Below are 16,689 nucleotides of genomic sequence, written 5' to 3' on the forward strand. Positions count from 1 at the left end.
CTTCAGACAAGAATATTAGCCTTACAAAAACACACTTCATATTCAGATGTGCTCCTTCATTATTAAGCAAACTGATAATAGACCATGTAAATTTGTTCTCCTGATAACCAGAAATATTTTTTATTTCAACTACTCTACATAAGCAACTAATTATATATAAGTTTTAAAAATATAGTAGCTGAAAAACTTACCAGTAAAATGTAGAAGACTGGAATGCATTAACCAGCTATTTCTCATTCACAGAAGAGTAGCACAACTGAAGTCTGTAGCACTACAGTCCTTAAGAGAATAAAGCTTTTTTCCTAGGATAAATTTTTTTTTTCTCACTTTGAACTGCAAGCAGCTTTCCTCTACCTAGTCAGCAAATTTAATGTCAAATTTCATTTTAGAATGTTGAGGGTTTTTATAGACACATATATTTATGCAAGCATTCTTGCACATATAATAAACTAATAGGAAAAAAAATTCCAAAATCTTTTTTTGTGGATTTTTTTGATGCTATAAAGGCATCATCCAATTCTAATTACAAAATTCTTCCATAGGCATCTGTTATGTTATGTCATTTCCTCTCCATATCAATACCTACGAGGTATTTAGTATCAGGGAATAATTCCATTGACTTGATTAGCTTTCCATGCCTTGTTTATCTTTATGGCCCCTCACTACAGGAAAGACATTGAGGTGCTGGAGTGTGTCCAGAGAAGGGCAACCAAGCTGGTGAAGGGTCTGGAGCACAAGTCTTATGAGGAGCAGCTGAGGGAGCTGGGGCTGTTTAGTCTGGAGAAAAGGAGGCTGAGGGGAGACCTTATCGCTCTCTGCAACTACCTGAAAGGGGGTTGTAGTGAGGTGGGTACTGGTATCTTCTATCAGGTGGCTGGAGATAGGACGAGAGGGAATGGCCTCAAGTTGTGCCAGGGGAGGTTTAGATTGGGCATTAGGAAAAGTTTCTTTACTGAGAGGGTTGTCAGGCATTGGAACAGGCTGCCCAGGGAAGCGGTGGAGTCACCATCCCTGGGGCTATTCAAAAAGCACGTAGACAAGGCACTTCAGGACATGGTTTAGTGGGCATGGTTGACGGTTGGACTCCATGATCTTGAAGGTCTTTTCCAAGCTAAATGATTTTATGATTCTATGATTTATAAAGTAGCAGTTACACAAACATTAAAAAATCTGCATTATACCTTCCATTCTTCTTTTAAAAATGAAATAGTCTCTGTGAATGTATTATATTAAAAGGTTTTGGTAATTACAGTTTTTATTTTATGTTTACTTATTTTCTATTTTAATACTATGTTAACTTCATCAGAATGCCTCTTAAGATAACTAAATATATTCCCTCTTTTATGAACACTCCCTCAAATATTAGATTTAAAAAGCAGTTTAGGAATCCAAAATTTACTACCTGAAAAAAATTGAAGGAGCTACACTCCAAATTTCAAATTTTATAAGCTCCACCTATTCTTGTCAGAAACCAGTTCTAATTTATTTTGTGTCTAGATGGCACTGAGATTCACAAAGCCTGCTCATAGCTTGCCCCACAAAAAAATGCACACTTATGATCTTCACAAAACACAAAGAAGCCAAGTTCATCTCAAAAACACCTCTTCCCTTCGCCTTTCCTCCGTGACTCACTATTTTGTACATTTTTTCCTTTTTTTTCTTTAACATTATTTGCTGATTACAGTACTTAGCCAGGCTACTGGAAAAATAGTATCAAATCGCTTTTCTGGCAAAGGAGGTTTAGGTCTTTGCCTACTATTTCTAAGAAGGAACCAGCTGTTTTGGAGAGGAACTTTTCATTCTTCGTGTGGAAGCTGCCCAAGGTATGGAATAGTCATAGCATCAGTCATTTTTGTGTAATTATTGGCTGGTTAGAGCACTGCATTTTAATTTTTTTTTCAGTATAAAGAAACAGTCTTATAGTAGACACCATAACCCAGGTCTGCTCCCTTCCCAGAGAAATACCATCCCAACTACCAACTAAACTAAAAAACTGTTGGCTCAAAATGCATCGCATTATTCTTCTTGTCCCAGAATACCACATCTATTACAGGCTATTCATTAATTTCTAGTTTAATCTGATAAGTAGAAGCAGGTCACTGACTTAGCTCTCCATTACCAGCAAGAGGTGCCCTGTCACCTTATCTGGGAATTGCAACTGCTAGCCAGGAGACTGGAATCATGATGAGAAACGTGGATTCCCACACTTAACAGCACGTGGCAAGATGGCAAAGTTTAATCACAGCCTTGATCCAGACTTTCACTTGCATATTGCGTACCAGTAGCTTCAAGGCACTCCTCTAGGAAATAAGTATTTTAGTCTGGTATCTAACCATTAAACTTGCATAAAGGACTAGCAGCAGCACTACAAGCACCAGCTGTATTAGTATGACTCTAACGCAAGTGACATTACTGACCTGGGAGAGGAGCCCATGCATGTGGAACAGGTCCCTATCAGACCTGCTTTGAAGATGCAGGCAGAGGATTTTCTAGTTCTTCTCATTCCAATCAGGCTTAGACAGGACATAGGCTGAGATAAGTCAGCTGGTACGGTTGAAGGCATATGAAAAAGCAAAACTTTTCAGAATGAAGGAGTAAGAGATCTAGAGGATTTACACACCTAATGGGATTCTGCAGCAGCTAAGTAAAAAATTTCTGCATTGGATTTTGAAGTTAGATCAAACACAGGCACCAACTTCCCACTTGAGGCATTTTGGCCTCTGTGGGGACAACGTAGGAGATTGTCAGGCTGTGAGCGCAGCAATCCCACATGAGGGCTCTGTGCTGTAACATGCGCCCTGCACGTGATGCAGTGTTGTGTTGCACACACAGGTGCAACGGGACAGCACATGCAGCAGCCAGGCACAACCAGCATCAGCTCTACTCTGTATGTTGCCTGTAGGATTTCCCTTATGCTGCTACCCCAAGTCATAATTCTGTAACCAATAAAAGAATGAAAAAAATGCAACAGAAATGACCACGCTTCTTGATATTTCCTACTAACACAAGCATATGGCCCAGTTCCTGCCAAGCATGCAGGCCACTGGAGACCCCATTCTGGGCTCCTTCACTCATCCTCTGCGTGGTAGAGGGATCCAAAGCACCAAGCGCAGGGGTCTGGATTTCCTTCAGGAGGCCAGGTACCCAGGAGATGTTGCAGTGTCAAGTGCTGGAACATTTGTTCCGTTTTAATATTTACAAGGAAAGAGGGAAGCCTTTTGAAGACCTAAGCAACTGGCAACGAATAAAGGAACTCAGCGCTTGTGGTCAGAATAGGAAAAGAGAAGAAATTTAAAAGACCTCTGATCATTTGAATAAGCTTTGGAGAATCATTTGAAGACATCTGTTTTACTAATTTATTTTGCTTTAATGATGGGTGTGTGAACTCTAAAGAAAATTTAAAGATATTTTCCCTACTGTTTTTAATTATTGAATATTGTATAGTATTTCTCTTCAAGCCAAGAGCAATAGAAAACCTCAGGAATATGTCAGTGCTTACCAGGCGCTGATTCATGTTTTCTTTCTGAAGGAGAAGGAAAGAGAGCACCAACAGCAACTGAATATTATATTAGAGCTGATGAATGTGGTTTTACTTCATATTGCAACACCCTAGGAGCATGTATACAGACAATTACTACATCTCAACAAAGGAGCAACAAATTCTTAAAAGACATTAATTTCATCAGTCATGAACAGCGGGCCAGACCCATAGTCAGTTTTTCTCAGAGAAGTGAAAAAAAAAAAAAAAAAAGTATTACAAAAGTCATAGCTATCACAAATGCAATGCATCAGTAGCATACGGAGTATTTGTTTGCCACCAACCTGAATGATTCCTCCTAGAAATGAAACTGCTGCTGCAACTCCAATCCTCTGCATTTCAAACTCCGATAGGCCCAAAACTCCTGAATTATTATTTGTAGTGAAATTAGTGTTGACTGAAGGAACAAGACGCTCAACTGCGTTGGCAGATATTAAGGAGGTTAAAGCAAAAGTTCCTATAAAAAAAGCCACACATTAGTTGCCAATAATTCTATACCTGTCTGTACTCATGACTCCTGGTCTCTTTTTCAAAACTTGGCCATTATGAGTAGAAGTGCCATTTTGTGCATTCCTGTCATGTTAAGAACAATTTTTAAGGTAATCTTTTTAAGTAACACACATTTCTGCATGTAAAATACTATTTGTACAGGCGAACTAAATGTAAATTTTTTTGTGACCACATTCATTTAAAGACGTTAACAAAAGAGGTTCGACCACAACAATTCACAATGATTTCAAGTTACCAGAAATGCTTTCAACTCATCCTGGATGTGACGAAACAGCTTTTTGTCTGAGAATCCCAAATGTTCAGCATTCAAATTTCCAGGGCAATTAATTCACACACTATATATAGTACCTCACCCATTACAGTTAGCAGATGTGTAAGTTTGAAAACTCAACAATCTGCACTCTAATAAATGGAGGCAGATTATGAGAGAAACATTTATTTGCTGAGAGAGGTAAAGCAAGTTTAACGACACACAGATAAATAAGGATGATAATTCAATATTAAAAGGCACAGACACATTCACGCAGAGCTCTAAGAGCATAAGAAATGCTCTACTATGTCAGACCAATGGTCCATCTCACCCAGTACTCTGCCTCCAGCTGTGGCAATTGGAGGTGTTACCCAGGAAAAGCACACAAGCCTGGCCATTTTCTGCAGGCCATTCCCCTCATAATCCCCCACCATCCATAGCTGTTGTATTAGGGAAATACATCCTTATTTGGCCCTTTTTTATTTTGTTTATGGACTAGCATTCATGAATTTGTCAAAGCTCTGTTTGAACCTGCTTGTATTTTCTGCCTCCAAAATGTCCTCTGGGAGCAGGTTCCAGAAGTTCACCATCTGCTGTAGTGTTTTCTTTAATCCGTACTTTGAAAGTCTTTTAAAGTGATCTCTCACCATTTTCATTGAGCTCTCCTTATTTCTACTGTTGCAGGACCTGGGGAACACAGTTCTACCTTCACCTTGGCCTTCATAGAGTAAACCTCCCAGCATGAATTCCTTGGGAACCTACCAGGGTCGCCTCCACCCTGAAAAATGACCATCAAGTAAGTCCTACCTTTTGCTTCTTATCCTTTAACCTGCTAATAATTAATAAAAGGACTTTTCTCCTATCACAAGGGCAACTTGACTTCTTTAGTAACCTTTGGTGTGGAACCTTATCAGTAGCTGTTTGAATATTCTCATATCTTATATTCAAAGTATTTCCTTTTTCCATGTGCTTACTGACACTGATACAGTACTCTAGGAAGTTAGTGAGGTAGGATTTTCCTTTACAGGAGTCATATTAACTCCTCTCCAACAGACTTTGATTATACATATCTTTTAGTATTCTTATTTTTATTATAGACAAGTCTGCAGTTCCCAAGGTTCCCTCCAGAGCTCCTCTGACAGTGAAATTACACTGATAACTTAACAATCCTGTGGCCTTGTCACACCTTTGTCAGAAAGGTGTCCCACCAGTTTCCTTCCTGGAGTCCTCATTTTAATGTATTTAAAGAACCTTTAACTACCAGTTTGATCATCCTCTCCATGGCATTCTTCAAATTCCTTCTTTTAGCCTTCTAAACTTCCTGCATGTGCTTGACCTGCCACATTTCATGGCTTTCCCGCTCACTTCATTTGGCCAAGCTTTCCAGTTTTCAAGTGCCAAGCTCTTCCCTGTGACAGTCTCCTTAATTTTCCCATTGAGCCATGAGGGGTTTTTTTGATGACATTTTCTTTTTTGAATCATGATACACATTTTACCTGGGCCTATAATAAATTTTTTTCAAGCAACACTCAGGATACTTGTAGGTATTTTGCTTTTCAGATTGCTCTTTTTTCTTTTAAACCTGTTCTCTCCTTTTTACTTTTTTCATTTTTAAAAAAAAAAGGTTTACATAAAATTGGATTTAATAACAGTTGTCATAAAATTCTACCTGATATCAAAGACCTATATGTGGTATTATGACAGATTAAACTGTCTCAGAGGATGTGCCAATTATACCAAAAACAGTCAAGAAAAAGGTGTAGGGGTCAGTTGCTCAGGTGAGTGATCTTTTAAAGTAGAACAACTATCTCACAGAAGAGACATTTCAAGTGAGTAAAAGTTGACAGAACTGGGCCATTGATGAATTTTCCTTTTCATATGAACATGACTGACTTTGCTAACAAAGGGCACCTTCATAGTCTGTATACATATGGAGAGCCCTGCTGATCTTACAGAAAATGCTGGTAGGTGAAGAGATCATCACCAATGTACCTGAGGAATTACAGAGCATTTGGGGATCTGAGGCAGGCAGTATAGCTCCAGTTCAGCCTGCACACCACAACACCTTAATCGAGGCTGGTGGGATGAATGCATGAGACATTTCTACTGAAAGGATCAACAGCATGTGTCACAGACATTTATTAAAATAAAAAAAACTTCATGACTGCAAAAGAACAGTTTTGTTGCCTTTTTTCCTTAAGATTAAATTCTGGAATATACACCTGTGAAAGGACCAGGTTTCCACACCAAGGACTGTGCAGGAATCCACAGCTATGGAGCTGTGGGACTCAGCAAATCATTCTCTGAACGGTATTACCTCCCAAGCATAAAACAGACTTAACAGCTTGTACTTACCCATTCTATCATCTGTTTTCATTACTAGAATTATGTCAGCCAGATACTTATTTATCTACTTTCCAACATGTGATCCTATGACAGATTCTTGTCTTCCTAATAATCTTACACCAACGAACTGCTGACAATACACTGCTAAACTACTCAGTTTTGAAACAGCTTTTTAATATATTTTCATGTTTTAATAAGTATACTAATCTATCTCTACTTAAGAATCAGAATTATTTTCCAAATTCTAAATTTTCACTTTTTTGTTTTTGAACGCTTCTCTCTCTTACTTGAGCTGAGTACATTCCATCACTCACTACAGCATCAGATCACTAACAGCATCCACAGAACCTTCTCAGACATCAAAAGGCTCAGATACTTTCTGTGCCCCTAGGGAAAACAAACTTTCAGTCTTCCTTTTGCTCTGTGACAATTTATAGCTGATCAGCAATTTTAAATAATTTAACTGAATATTTTTGAAGAAAAAAGGTGCTCAAAGTATGTGGCTAACTTCTTACTAAAACATTGCATACACTTGAGTGCATACACATGAGCAATCAGATTCTGCAGAGTTCATTTTGTGTGTGATTACTCAGAATCATCTTTTCTCTTTTCTCGAGTTTTTTTCCTCCACAAGGAGAACATGCCTCCTCCCTGCTTAAATCTTCTGACAACCACAGAAGCTGCTTCCCTTTACCCGGTCCTTCCTACCGTGCTTTACTACTGGGCCTGTCTCATCCTTCCTGCAAACTTCAGGGGCCACCAAGTGCCCACTTCTGCACACCAAAGAATTTGTGGTTCAACCTCATGAGTATTATTTCCAACTTCCAGCTATAATTTGGTTTCTTTGGAGTCAGAAACAGAGCATTCGCCAACCTATTAGGAGATCAAAGTCATTCAACTCTTGCAGTTGCTGCTGGCTCTGCTGAGAGTAAAGTAGTAACTACTAGCATAGTAGGCAGGGAGCACCTTTTGCTGCCTACCTAATTACTCTGCAAGTGGACAGGAGCTGTACTGAACTCATTGGGAGAATCTCTAGCTTTAACACAATAGCAGGTAACAGGCACGAAAAGCTTTTTTTCTGAGAAAGGCAGGGTTTGTATTCCAGACAGGTGAGAAGTAATGTGTGTTTTCTGTGGTTTAAGAAGCAGTCGAGATTTTTTCATTCCTGTTTCCATATATCTTGTTGGCTGAGCCCTTTGTTAAAAACTTAGCCTGAGGCAGATTTCTAAAGTAGAGTTAAAATACAAAAGCCCTTAGTAAACTACATTTACGAAGGAAGTGTCAATGCAGTATTAAATTATAATGGCAGGAGTAACTCCAATATATTCTTAATGAGGCTCTTTAAAGTATTTAAACTGGCAAAAAATAGTTGTAAAAGAAGCACAAAACCAGCTTATTTCTGTTTAGTCTTAGATAATTTTCCTTCCACTGATCTTATAACAAACCAAATAAATGTTCAGTTTCCAATTCCTTATTTCTGAAAATATTTTTAGCAAATAGACACTTACCTGTCGCAACATGACGTCCCATTCCAAATATGGCATAAATAATGACAGGGAAGAAAGAGCCATATAAACCAAAAACTGGATGGACCGAAGACAGAACAGCAAAGGCCAGTCCTATAGAAAGTTAAATGGAATTACTTCACTATATGAAGATAAGACTGTTCTGCATTTTTTTTTTTTTACTTTAATGAGGAAACATGTACAATTTTATTAAGAGCAGGAAAAAACCTACCTTCATTTACGAAAACCTAGAGCATAAGTCAACTACTGTACAATTAGGACCAGGAAGAACTGTGGAAGGTTTTTTCGTCTATTGTCTCTCATCAAAACTCTCACACTTTCTTCTGAGTCTTGATCACTGGCAGAAACAAACGGGTCACAGATACAATCTAATCTACGGCACCACCTACCATGTTTCCAGGTTGTCACCATCAGTGGTTCCAAACTCTTTTTTAATAGCCTGTCCTCACAGGAGGAGGTAGCACCATTTCACCCCCACCCTCACAAAGAGGGGTTTGAGACTGCCAGGGCTCCAGGCAGTCAGATGGTTATTTCTTACAAAGAGTTCAAAACCTATAATTTTGGTTTGGATGGAGCCCCTTCAGTCTGCTTTCTTCTAATTTCTTAAACAAAAAAATATTACAGAGTTTGTTGTCTTTGGGTGCCTCTGTTTTTTAATCCTTAATTTTTTTTTTTTTTAATGTAAAGCTGTCAGTCCAGAAACAGAAAGTATTTGACTTTCATGTTGAGATGGAGAATGAACTGAATTGATTAGGATTTAACTTCACAGACTTACTAGTTACCTTCATTGCTTAGCTATAGAGGACAGCACCCATCTTCTTCTTAGTCTCAGAATATGTCAAGAAATTCTCTCTTAACAGAAACATTCCCACAAAGCAGCTTTGGTTGCTGTTCAACTTTAGATACCTAAGTCTGCATTGACTTCTTACAAGTCAGCAGAAAGAGAGACTCCTCAGACTGTTTCAGACCAGCAGCCTCTGCTGTCATTTCACAGTTTTTTCTCCTAGAAACTAAGAGTAGGAGAAATTGCCTGGCAGAGTTTCTCCATAAATCTTGGTGAATACCATGTTGTGCAGTAGGGAAGACAGGACTGGCTTGTGTAACACACAAGGTGCCTTTCTGAAGTCCACCTTCAACCTGAGTGACCAATCTCAGCTAGTGTGTACACGTGTGTATTGGGAGAATGACCACACGTGGTCTGGGACAGAGGTGGTTCACATCAATGAAATGGAGTTGCCTTCTGTGTACATTTGAAATCTCCAAAGAAAATTAAATATGTAGGATTCACTGTTCGCACCAGACTTTCCTGACTGCTCCAGAAAGCATTTTTTACTTGAAGCACTGGTGTATGGTGTCTGAATAATATGGAAAGGGCCAAAGAGCATCTTTGGGTTTAGGCTTTCAGTGGCAATTTGGAACATTTTGATTCAAGAGCTCTCTTCTTGAATCTGGATTTGAGTCTGTGACAGAGCACATGGTGGGGCAATAAAATGCCAAAAGGCCAGAAGTGTCAAGTTCCCTGTGAAGCAGACAAGGCCTCGCATTTCACCAGTTCTTAGGAAAACATCACGGTGAAGATTTTGCCGAGATGGATCTTACACAGATCATCTTCATCCACACTGCACTCAGCTAAGCAGCACCATCAGTTGTGACTTGGAGAGGAGAGAAGATATTTTAAAACATGTCTGTTTTAAAACATTGATGCCTTCTTTTAAACAATAAGGGACTTCATTGCTCTTTTGCCTTTTAATTAGCATATCTACTGATCATCACTTCTGCTTTTTTCTCTTAGCACACCATTATCATGAACCAGGAAGGTCTTTGAAAAGAAATTATAGCTCTACATCCATGTTCACATGATCAATAGATGTAAAAGAAGATTCTGACCCAAGAGCAACACAGAAGGGTGTGCCTGAGGTGAATAAAAACAGCACAGAAGAAAACTGCATGAGCCTATCCAGACAAAAGTGAGCATGGGGAAAAAAAGAGAGAAAGAAAAGGAGAAAGAGCTTTTTAAGGCTTGTTCAAAACTGAAAAGCTCTTCCATTATAACCATTTCATGAACAAAAACTAACAAAAACTTTGTAATTAACTACCTAGTAGAGTTCCACTCACACAGATATTCCAATTTTACAAAAAAGCATTATTCAAGGCTAATTTATATTCCTCTCCAAAAATACCAAAAATAGCAAAACCAGTATAAGTGCAGCTACACTTTAATTATAACAAGATAACTGAAATGAAGTGACCTTTCTGAGTGGACAGTTGTAAGGGAAATATACAAAATTCAGCACTGAATGTTGAGCCAGGTATGTACTTTAGAAGCACTATTGAAAGAAGTCTCTAAACTCTGGTTAAGATGATCTGCAAAATTCTGTATGTTTAAGATCCTCACTCATTAAATGAAGGAAATACCCTAACACTTAACCAGAGAATTACAAATATAGAACATTTTCATCCGAACACGTTCCTATTTCCAAAACCTCCTAGTCACACTGCAGAACAACTACACAATGCACAGAGAACTCATCTCAGTTAGTTCCTTTGTATGCTTTCTTCCTTGCATATTTTTTTAAAAGGTTTGGACTCTATCAGTTATTACAAGGGAAGCATAAAAACTCCCTCTTTGCTAGGAAAGGTTAACAATTTTGAAAGAAATGTTTTAAAATATCAAGTCCTTTTTGCCAAAACCAGATTATGTTCATATCATCTTTAACTTTGCGCTTGCATTGTGTTAATTTTTGACCTTGAAGTTTTCCTTATAAAATCTACACAGTTCACTTTTAATAGGTTTTCACCCTAAGTAACTTTATCGCTCAGTTCAAGAGGACGTTAGGTTAGAAATTGTACAAAACAAAACTGAAGGGTATGGTAATACACCACAGGCCAAGCTAAAATATTTCCAGAAGAGGGACCACTAGCTCTTTTTCTATTCAATATTTCCAATTAATACAGGATTAAGAACAGTATACATTGTTCTTTCCTCTCAACATTTACAAGGAAAACAAGGCTTCAGCTACCACAAAATATTCTGTCACCATCTGGCTGTAAAAGCCATTTCTCGCTTCTCTACATGTGTTTACTTTGGGTTTATGTTCCCTAAGACCTTCTAAATCTAAAATATTTGATAATTATGGCCAGACTGTGTTTGATCCAGCACAAACTGTACATGTTGTGGGTAGAGCACAAGAAGCTGAACCCAGCCCTAGACCACGCACACAGAAACTGTGTCAATGTCTCAGTTCAGCTCTGTGAACAGGGCTGAGGGGAACAGAGAGGCACAACCCAAATGAACCCTTACGGCCAGAACTGGCTGGCAGAAATCTGGCGTGAGTCCTGCCAAACTGTGGAAAAGGGGTTACCTTGCCCAGCAAACCCCCAGCATCCAACAGGAATTTTGCTTTGCTCACAGACTTGTCACTGAGAAATATCGCTTGTTTACAGGCAGATAATCTAAACATAAATTTGGCCCTTGTTTTGTTCCCTTTCACAGTGTTTTTGTATTAAGTTTCTAGAAGCGGTGTCTCATTCTTTTCATGGTGAGGTCATGGCAGTCAGGACAGAGCTAAAATTACCAACCTTTGACTCTAGTCCTGGCTCTGTTTGTTAGCTTTTTGCTCCCATTACTGAAGCATGTCAATCATGTGCAAGAGCAGGGAGGCATTATAAAACAGAATTACTAAAGACTTCAGGCTTTCTGATTAGGCACATAATGTTCTAAAGGTTCAAACACTTTCAAAGATATAATCAGTAGTATATTTCAGCTCATTTCATTAATTTTCATATTAAACTTCACTACAAAGCATTCCATATGCTCAAGAACTAGTCAAAAGACAGGAAACATTATTTTAATTTTTTTTCATTCCAAACAGTAATAATACTCAAAAGAAATACATCATAAAATAAGGATCCCACATAATCTTCACTGGTAAAATGGAGAAATCTCCATGGCAGTGACATTAAGGTTTTCAAATAAGAATATAAATTCCATGGAAAGAAATGTAAACAAAGAACGAACAGTAAGTTCAGATACAGTACATTAATATTGTGCTTCTTTGTTTTAACTGTCTCCTTCTCATAAGATAACATTGTGCAACACAGTTTCATTGGAAACCATGCTTTCTGACTAGGATCAGATGCATAACAATCCTCTGGCACACCACACTGAAAAGCAAGAGATGTTGCACCACTGTTGGTAAATGTCAAATGCAGATAACTGCAAAATAACAAACTTGATACAAATAGAAACAAGGCCACATCCTACTACAGGAGAAAGGTCTCAGTTTAAGTTGATAGTTTCTGCTAATTAGGCTAGTGCCAAAACTATAGCAATAAAAAAATATTTTCCATAGAAAGAGCTATGAATCATCAGAGTATGGTCAACAAGTTAACAGTTTTCTGCATCTGGAAATACACTCATGATATATACATATGGTCTGAGGAAAGCTATACCATGTTTTTTGAAATATGATATGCAAACCAGAAATTTAAATGAAGAAGCAGGAGAAGTAGTAAGTCTATAATTCATTTGAGGAGTTTCAAAATTTGTATCATTTACTATTTACTGTGAAAAGCTATAGATTTAAAAGTTTTTCTGGTAGTGTATATATTCAAATAGCTTTTTGTTATTGTAACCTTTTATTCTTAAATGTGACTATATTAAGATGGTCAGACCCCAAGTTTAGGGAACCCAAAATGACACTAAGACATCTTATCCCACTCAAAATGTCATCTGCAGTTGTGGTCACTCTCTGATGCTTCAGAAAAAGACAATATCTCCTTTGTTCACAAAGCTGAACTATGTAGTAAGAAAGGTATTTCCTGTAGGTGCCCTAAAATGTAAAATTAACACATATTTAATGAGTGTCCTATCGATCCTTCTCGGAGAACCAACAAATCAGACACAAATGATTCATATCTCAGGCTTTCATTTCTAACTCCAGGATAGCTAACTTTTACTGAAGAAAAAAACCACAGAAAACATTTTTAATATTATGTTTCATAACAATTTTCCTGTACAAACCTACAGTTCTGGAATGTTCTTTGGCATTGACTTGTTAAAAGCTATTTACACAAAATGATCCTTTGAAAATAATGTCATTTACCTCCAAAAACTGGAAAGCTCAGTATCAGTTCTCTCAATGGTACACACATACACCTCATGCTTGCAAGATTTCTCTTTCCTAATGGCACCATTTGCTGGGGCTACACATGTGGATTGTACCTTCTGTCTGACTTATTTAAAGACAAAATATCAATCATTCCTCAGTTCTTCTGTCATTCAAAGCCTGAGGCAAATGAAGAATGTAAAAGCAAGATGGGAGGACAGATTCTGAAAAATGTACCATGAATCTTTCAGAGACCACACAATGTTGAGTTAGCAACCATTCTCTCTTTTTTGAAGGGTGCTTCAGTGCAGTTCCTTCCCATGCAACTGCCTCCTTCAGTCTGGTGACAATTCAGCATCTTAGCTGTATTAGTCACAGTACCTGAATTCACAATATCTGAAATGCAGCTCTGACAACTACATCAAAGGTATATATGAGAAAGCACTGTTCTATTCTGCCACTTTGCAGATCTCCAGATGCTGACACTTGTATCTTGATGTTCGAAAGAAAGGATATACAAGTACTATGGTAGAAGAAACAAGTGGACTGTGTGACCCATTTATGAATCCCCTATTTGAGACAGCTCAACCCTTCTGTACATAAAAAAGCTTGGATACACCCAAAAACAGACAGAAAAAAATATCTAGTATTTTCCTTTCTTTTAACGGATCTCCTGGAAAAAAGCTATGGCTCTTGGCAGACAATCAGAGATTAAATGTTTAGACCTCTTCAGGATGAATTTGACACAATATCTGAACACCACAGAAATTTTATAAACTATTATACAGAGAATTCAATGAACTGTTATACACTGGTCAGCCATAATACGTGAAGAATTTGGCCATCCCCAAAATATAATTAGAGAGGTATTTTGAAAGTAGATTATAGGGAAATTCCTCTGCATCTCAGTAAGAATAAACAGAGAATGAAACCCATAAGAATCTTCCGGCAAGCAGGTAACTATGAGGTAGTCTTTTGAGAAGCATCAACGCTATGGAGAAACAAAGACCAATCATGACTGATGACAGGCCTTAATCCAGATGAACTGGACTTTTTGAAATCCATGAAAAAGGCAACCATTTTGACAAATTGGTGGCCAAGGATCTCAGCACTAAGAGTTTTCCTGATGTCTCTGACCTGGAAGACTATAGGTGAAGTCATTTCTTCTCCTTCCTTCAGGGAATCAACATTCCCTGGGTTTGTCAGTCTCTGTCCATGGTGCTCAGGCACCCCCCAGGTGTAGGGATCGCACATCTGCGCAGCTTCTCTGGTCGTACTAAGACAAGTGTACCTGGATGTGAGGCTCCAAAGGATTCAGAGGTCGTTCAGAAGCTGAATTCACATTTCTAGCAGGCTGTCAGACAGGTCTGTATTAGCACATGTGTAACTCGAAAGAATTTTAATAGACATTAGAAATGAAATATTGCATGCACAGCAGCATCAGTGCCTTTCTCCTCTGCTGGAAAGTTGTATAAATAGGAAACATTGCCCTACATTTACTTACTAACATGTTACATTTCATGATCAACTTACATCATTATTCTTTGTATGGGAGAACTATAACAGAGTTCAGCTGGACGCTCTCTTCCACAAATCATTTACGAACTACATGGATTCTCCAATGCATTCTCTAGGAGATTTTTCTGGCTCTGTCTCCAAATGTGCTTATTCAATTTCATCTACACATGCTATTTGTATGCCAGATGTATATTTACAAGACAGCTCTACCCCTTAATAAAATTATTAGCTCCAGTTAGTCTGCTCAGAGTATATTTATGTCTACATTTATGGTCAAAGCCTGAAAAAAGATCCTGGCAACCATCACCCTTGAGAAGACACAGCTGGGGTTCCTCCATGAAAAGCTAAAAAAAAAATAATACATAAGTTTTTGGCATCATGCCTTCCAAAACACTGGGCACCAGTTCTGGAATGCATGAAGGCAGTATAGTTCATTTTTTTAATGGCAGGGTCTCCAGCCAGTGTTAAGGAATTAGTTGTTCAGCAATAAATCCAGCTCGAGATTAAATTAACTTTAATTAAAACACACAAAACACACCAATCCTCAGTGAGTTGTTATTGGGCTTGCAGAATGAAAAAGAAGTTGGCAGGAATAACAATACTGATTTCATCAGATGCCATCTACATATTTCACTTTTAGAGCAAATATGTCTCAAGGGCCCTCCACCCCCCAGAAAAACAGTCCACAAAAACCCGCTTGAGCCAAAGCATTTCTTGTTCATGACAGGTCATAGGAAAGGCAGCAAATGTATAACACTACATATAAATTCTATATGAAGTATATCCATGTACTAGCTGACTACAAAAAAATACATTTTTAAAAAAATTACAAACACTGCTATTGTCCCAAATCTGATAAATTTGAAAGTCCAAATCTTATACCTTCATGCTTCCACATGGGCAACTTTTGAGTGGACATGGACAGATGTTTATTTCAATACAAATACCATAATGTTTATGAATTCAGCCAAATACCAGGAACTTAGCAAGATAAAAATCCAATCCAGAAATAGTGTGACAGTATTTTAGTTTGAAAAATCCACACATTTGTCTTAACTTATTAATAGATACACCTGAGTTCAAAACTTCCCAGGTTTTTTGAGCAGCAGCAGATATTGAAAAGGAAGATAAACTTATGAAGGAACCCCCTTGTGCCCTGTGTTCTGTTCCCTCTTATGACAGGTGAACATGTAATTTAGTACAGCTATGAATGGAATTATGTGATAAGGAGATACATCTTCTTATCCCAATATTTTAATGGAATATTTTTAGAACTAATTCTAATTTTAAGTCTAAACATATTCATGCTACTTTATGTTCATTTGTTCATGTGCTGCAACTGTCTTCTACTTTAAATGCCTTTCCTGATAAGGAAAAACCTTCTCAGGTTTTAAATAACCTGTCCAAGCCATTTAAGTCTTCTCCCAAATATAATCTTTGTGGTTCTGATCCTTCTCCTAGCTTTTTCTTCTCCTACTGAAGTTTGAAATCATCTTCCATGAACAGAGGCAAAGTTACACACTATATTTCAGATAATGGATCAACAGTCAACACTACCTATGGTCATAATCTTCTCTGCAGCTCCTAACCCACCTAACAACCCATTTTTTTTTCATATAGGCTAATTATTTTCCAGCACATCATTAAAACTAGCCCCAACCGAGAGCATCAGCAGAGTTATCTTTGAATGCATATATAAATCTGAAGCAAAATCCACTAACTGTTCTAGAGCCTTGCTTCAGAACGGGGTAGCAGAATCAATCACTCCGGTATCCTTTATTGTTATACATACAAATATTATTTTATTATCATTAAAGGGAAATACACCTCTATTGCTTGCATTTGGTCCAGTCCCTCATCTGTAATGCAGACTTGTTACTTGGATACAACACT

The 16,689-nt window shown here is 37.9% G+C and overlaps 1 protein-coding gene across 1 annotated transcript in view; it reads right to left on the minus strand.

Annotated features, from left to right (window-relative positions):
• Nucleotides 1-16,689, minus strand: part of SLC26A7 (solute carrier family 26 (anion exchanger), member 7) — a 68,961-nt gene that overhangs the window by 45,652 nt on the left and 6,620 nt on the right. The window contains exons 2-3 of the mRNA XM_010561998.1: nucleotides 8,153-8,263; nucleotides 3,823-3,995 (exon numbers count right to left, since the gene is read on the minus strand). Of these exons, the coding sequence (XP_010560300.1) occupies nucleotides 3,823-3,995; nucleotides 8,153-8,263 (284 nt within the window). The remainder of the gene's footprint in view (nucleotides 1-3,822; nucleotides 3,996-8,152; nucleotides 8,264-16,689) is intronic.

Source organism: Haliaeetus leucocephalus, unplaced genomic scaffold (assembly GCF_000737465.1).
Source record: "Haliaeetus leucocephalus isolate CR32 unplaced genomic scaffold, Haliaeetus_leucocephalus-4.0 Scaffold152, whole genome shotgun sequence".
Classification (NCBI taxonomy): Eukaryota; Metazoa; Chordata; class Aves; order Accipitriformes; family Accipitridae; genus Haliaeetus; species Haliaeetus leucocephalus.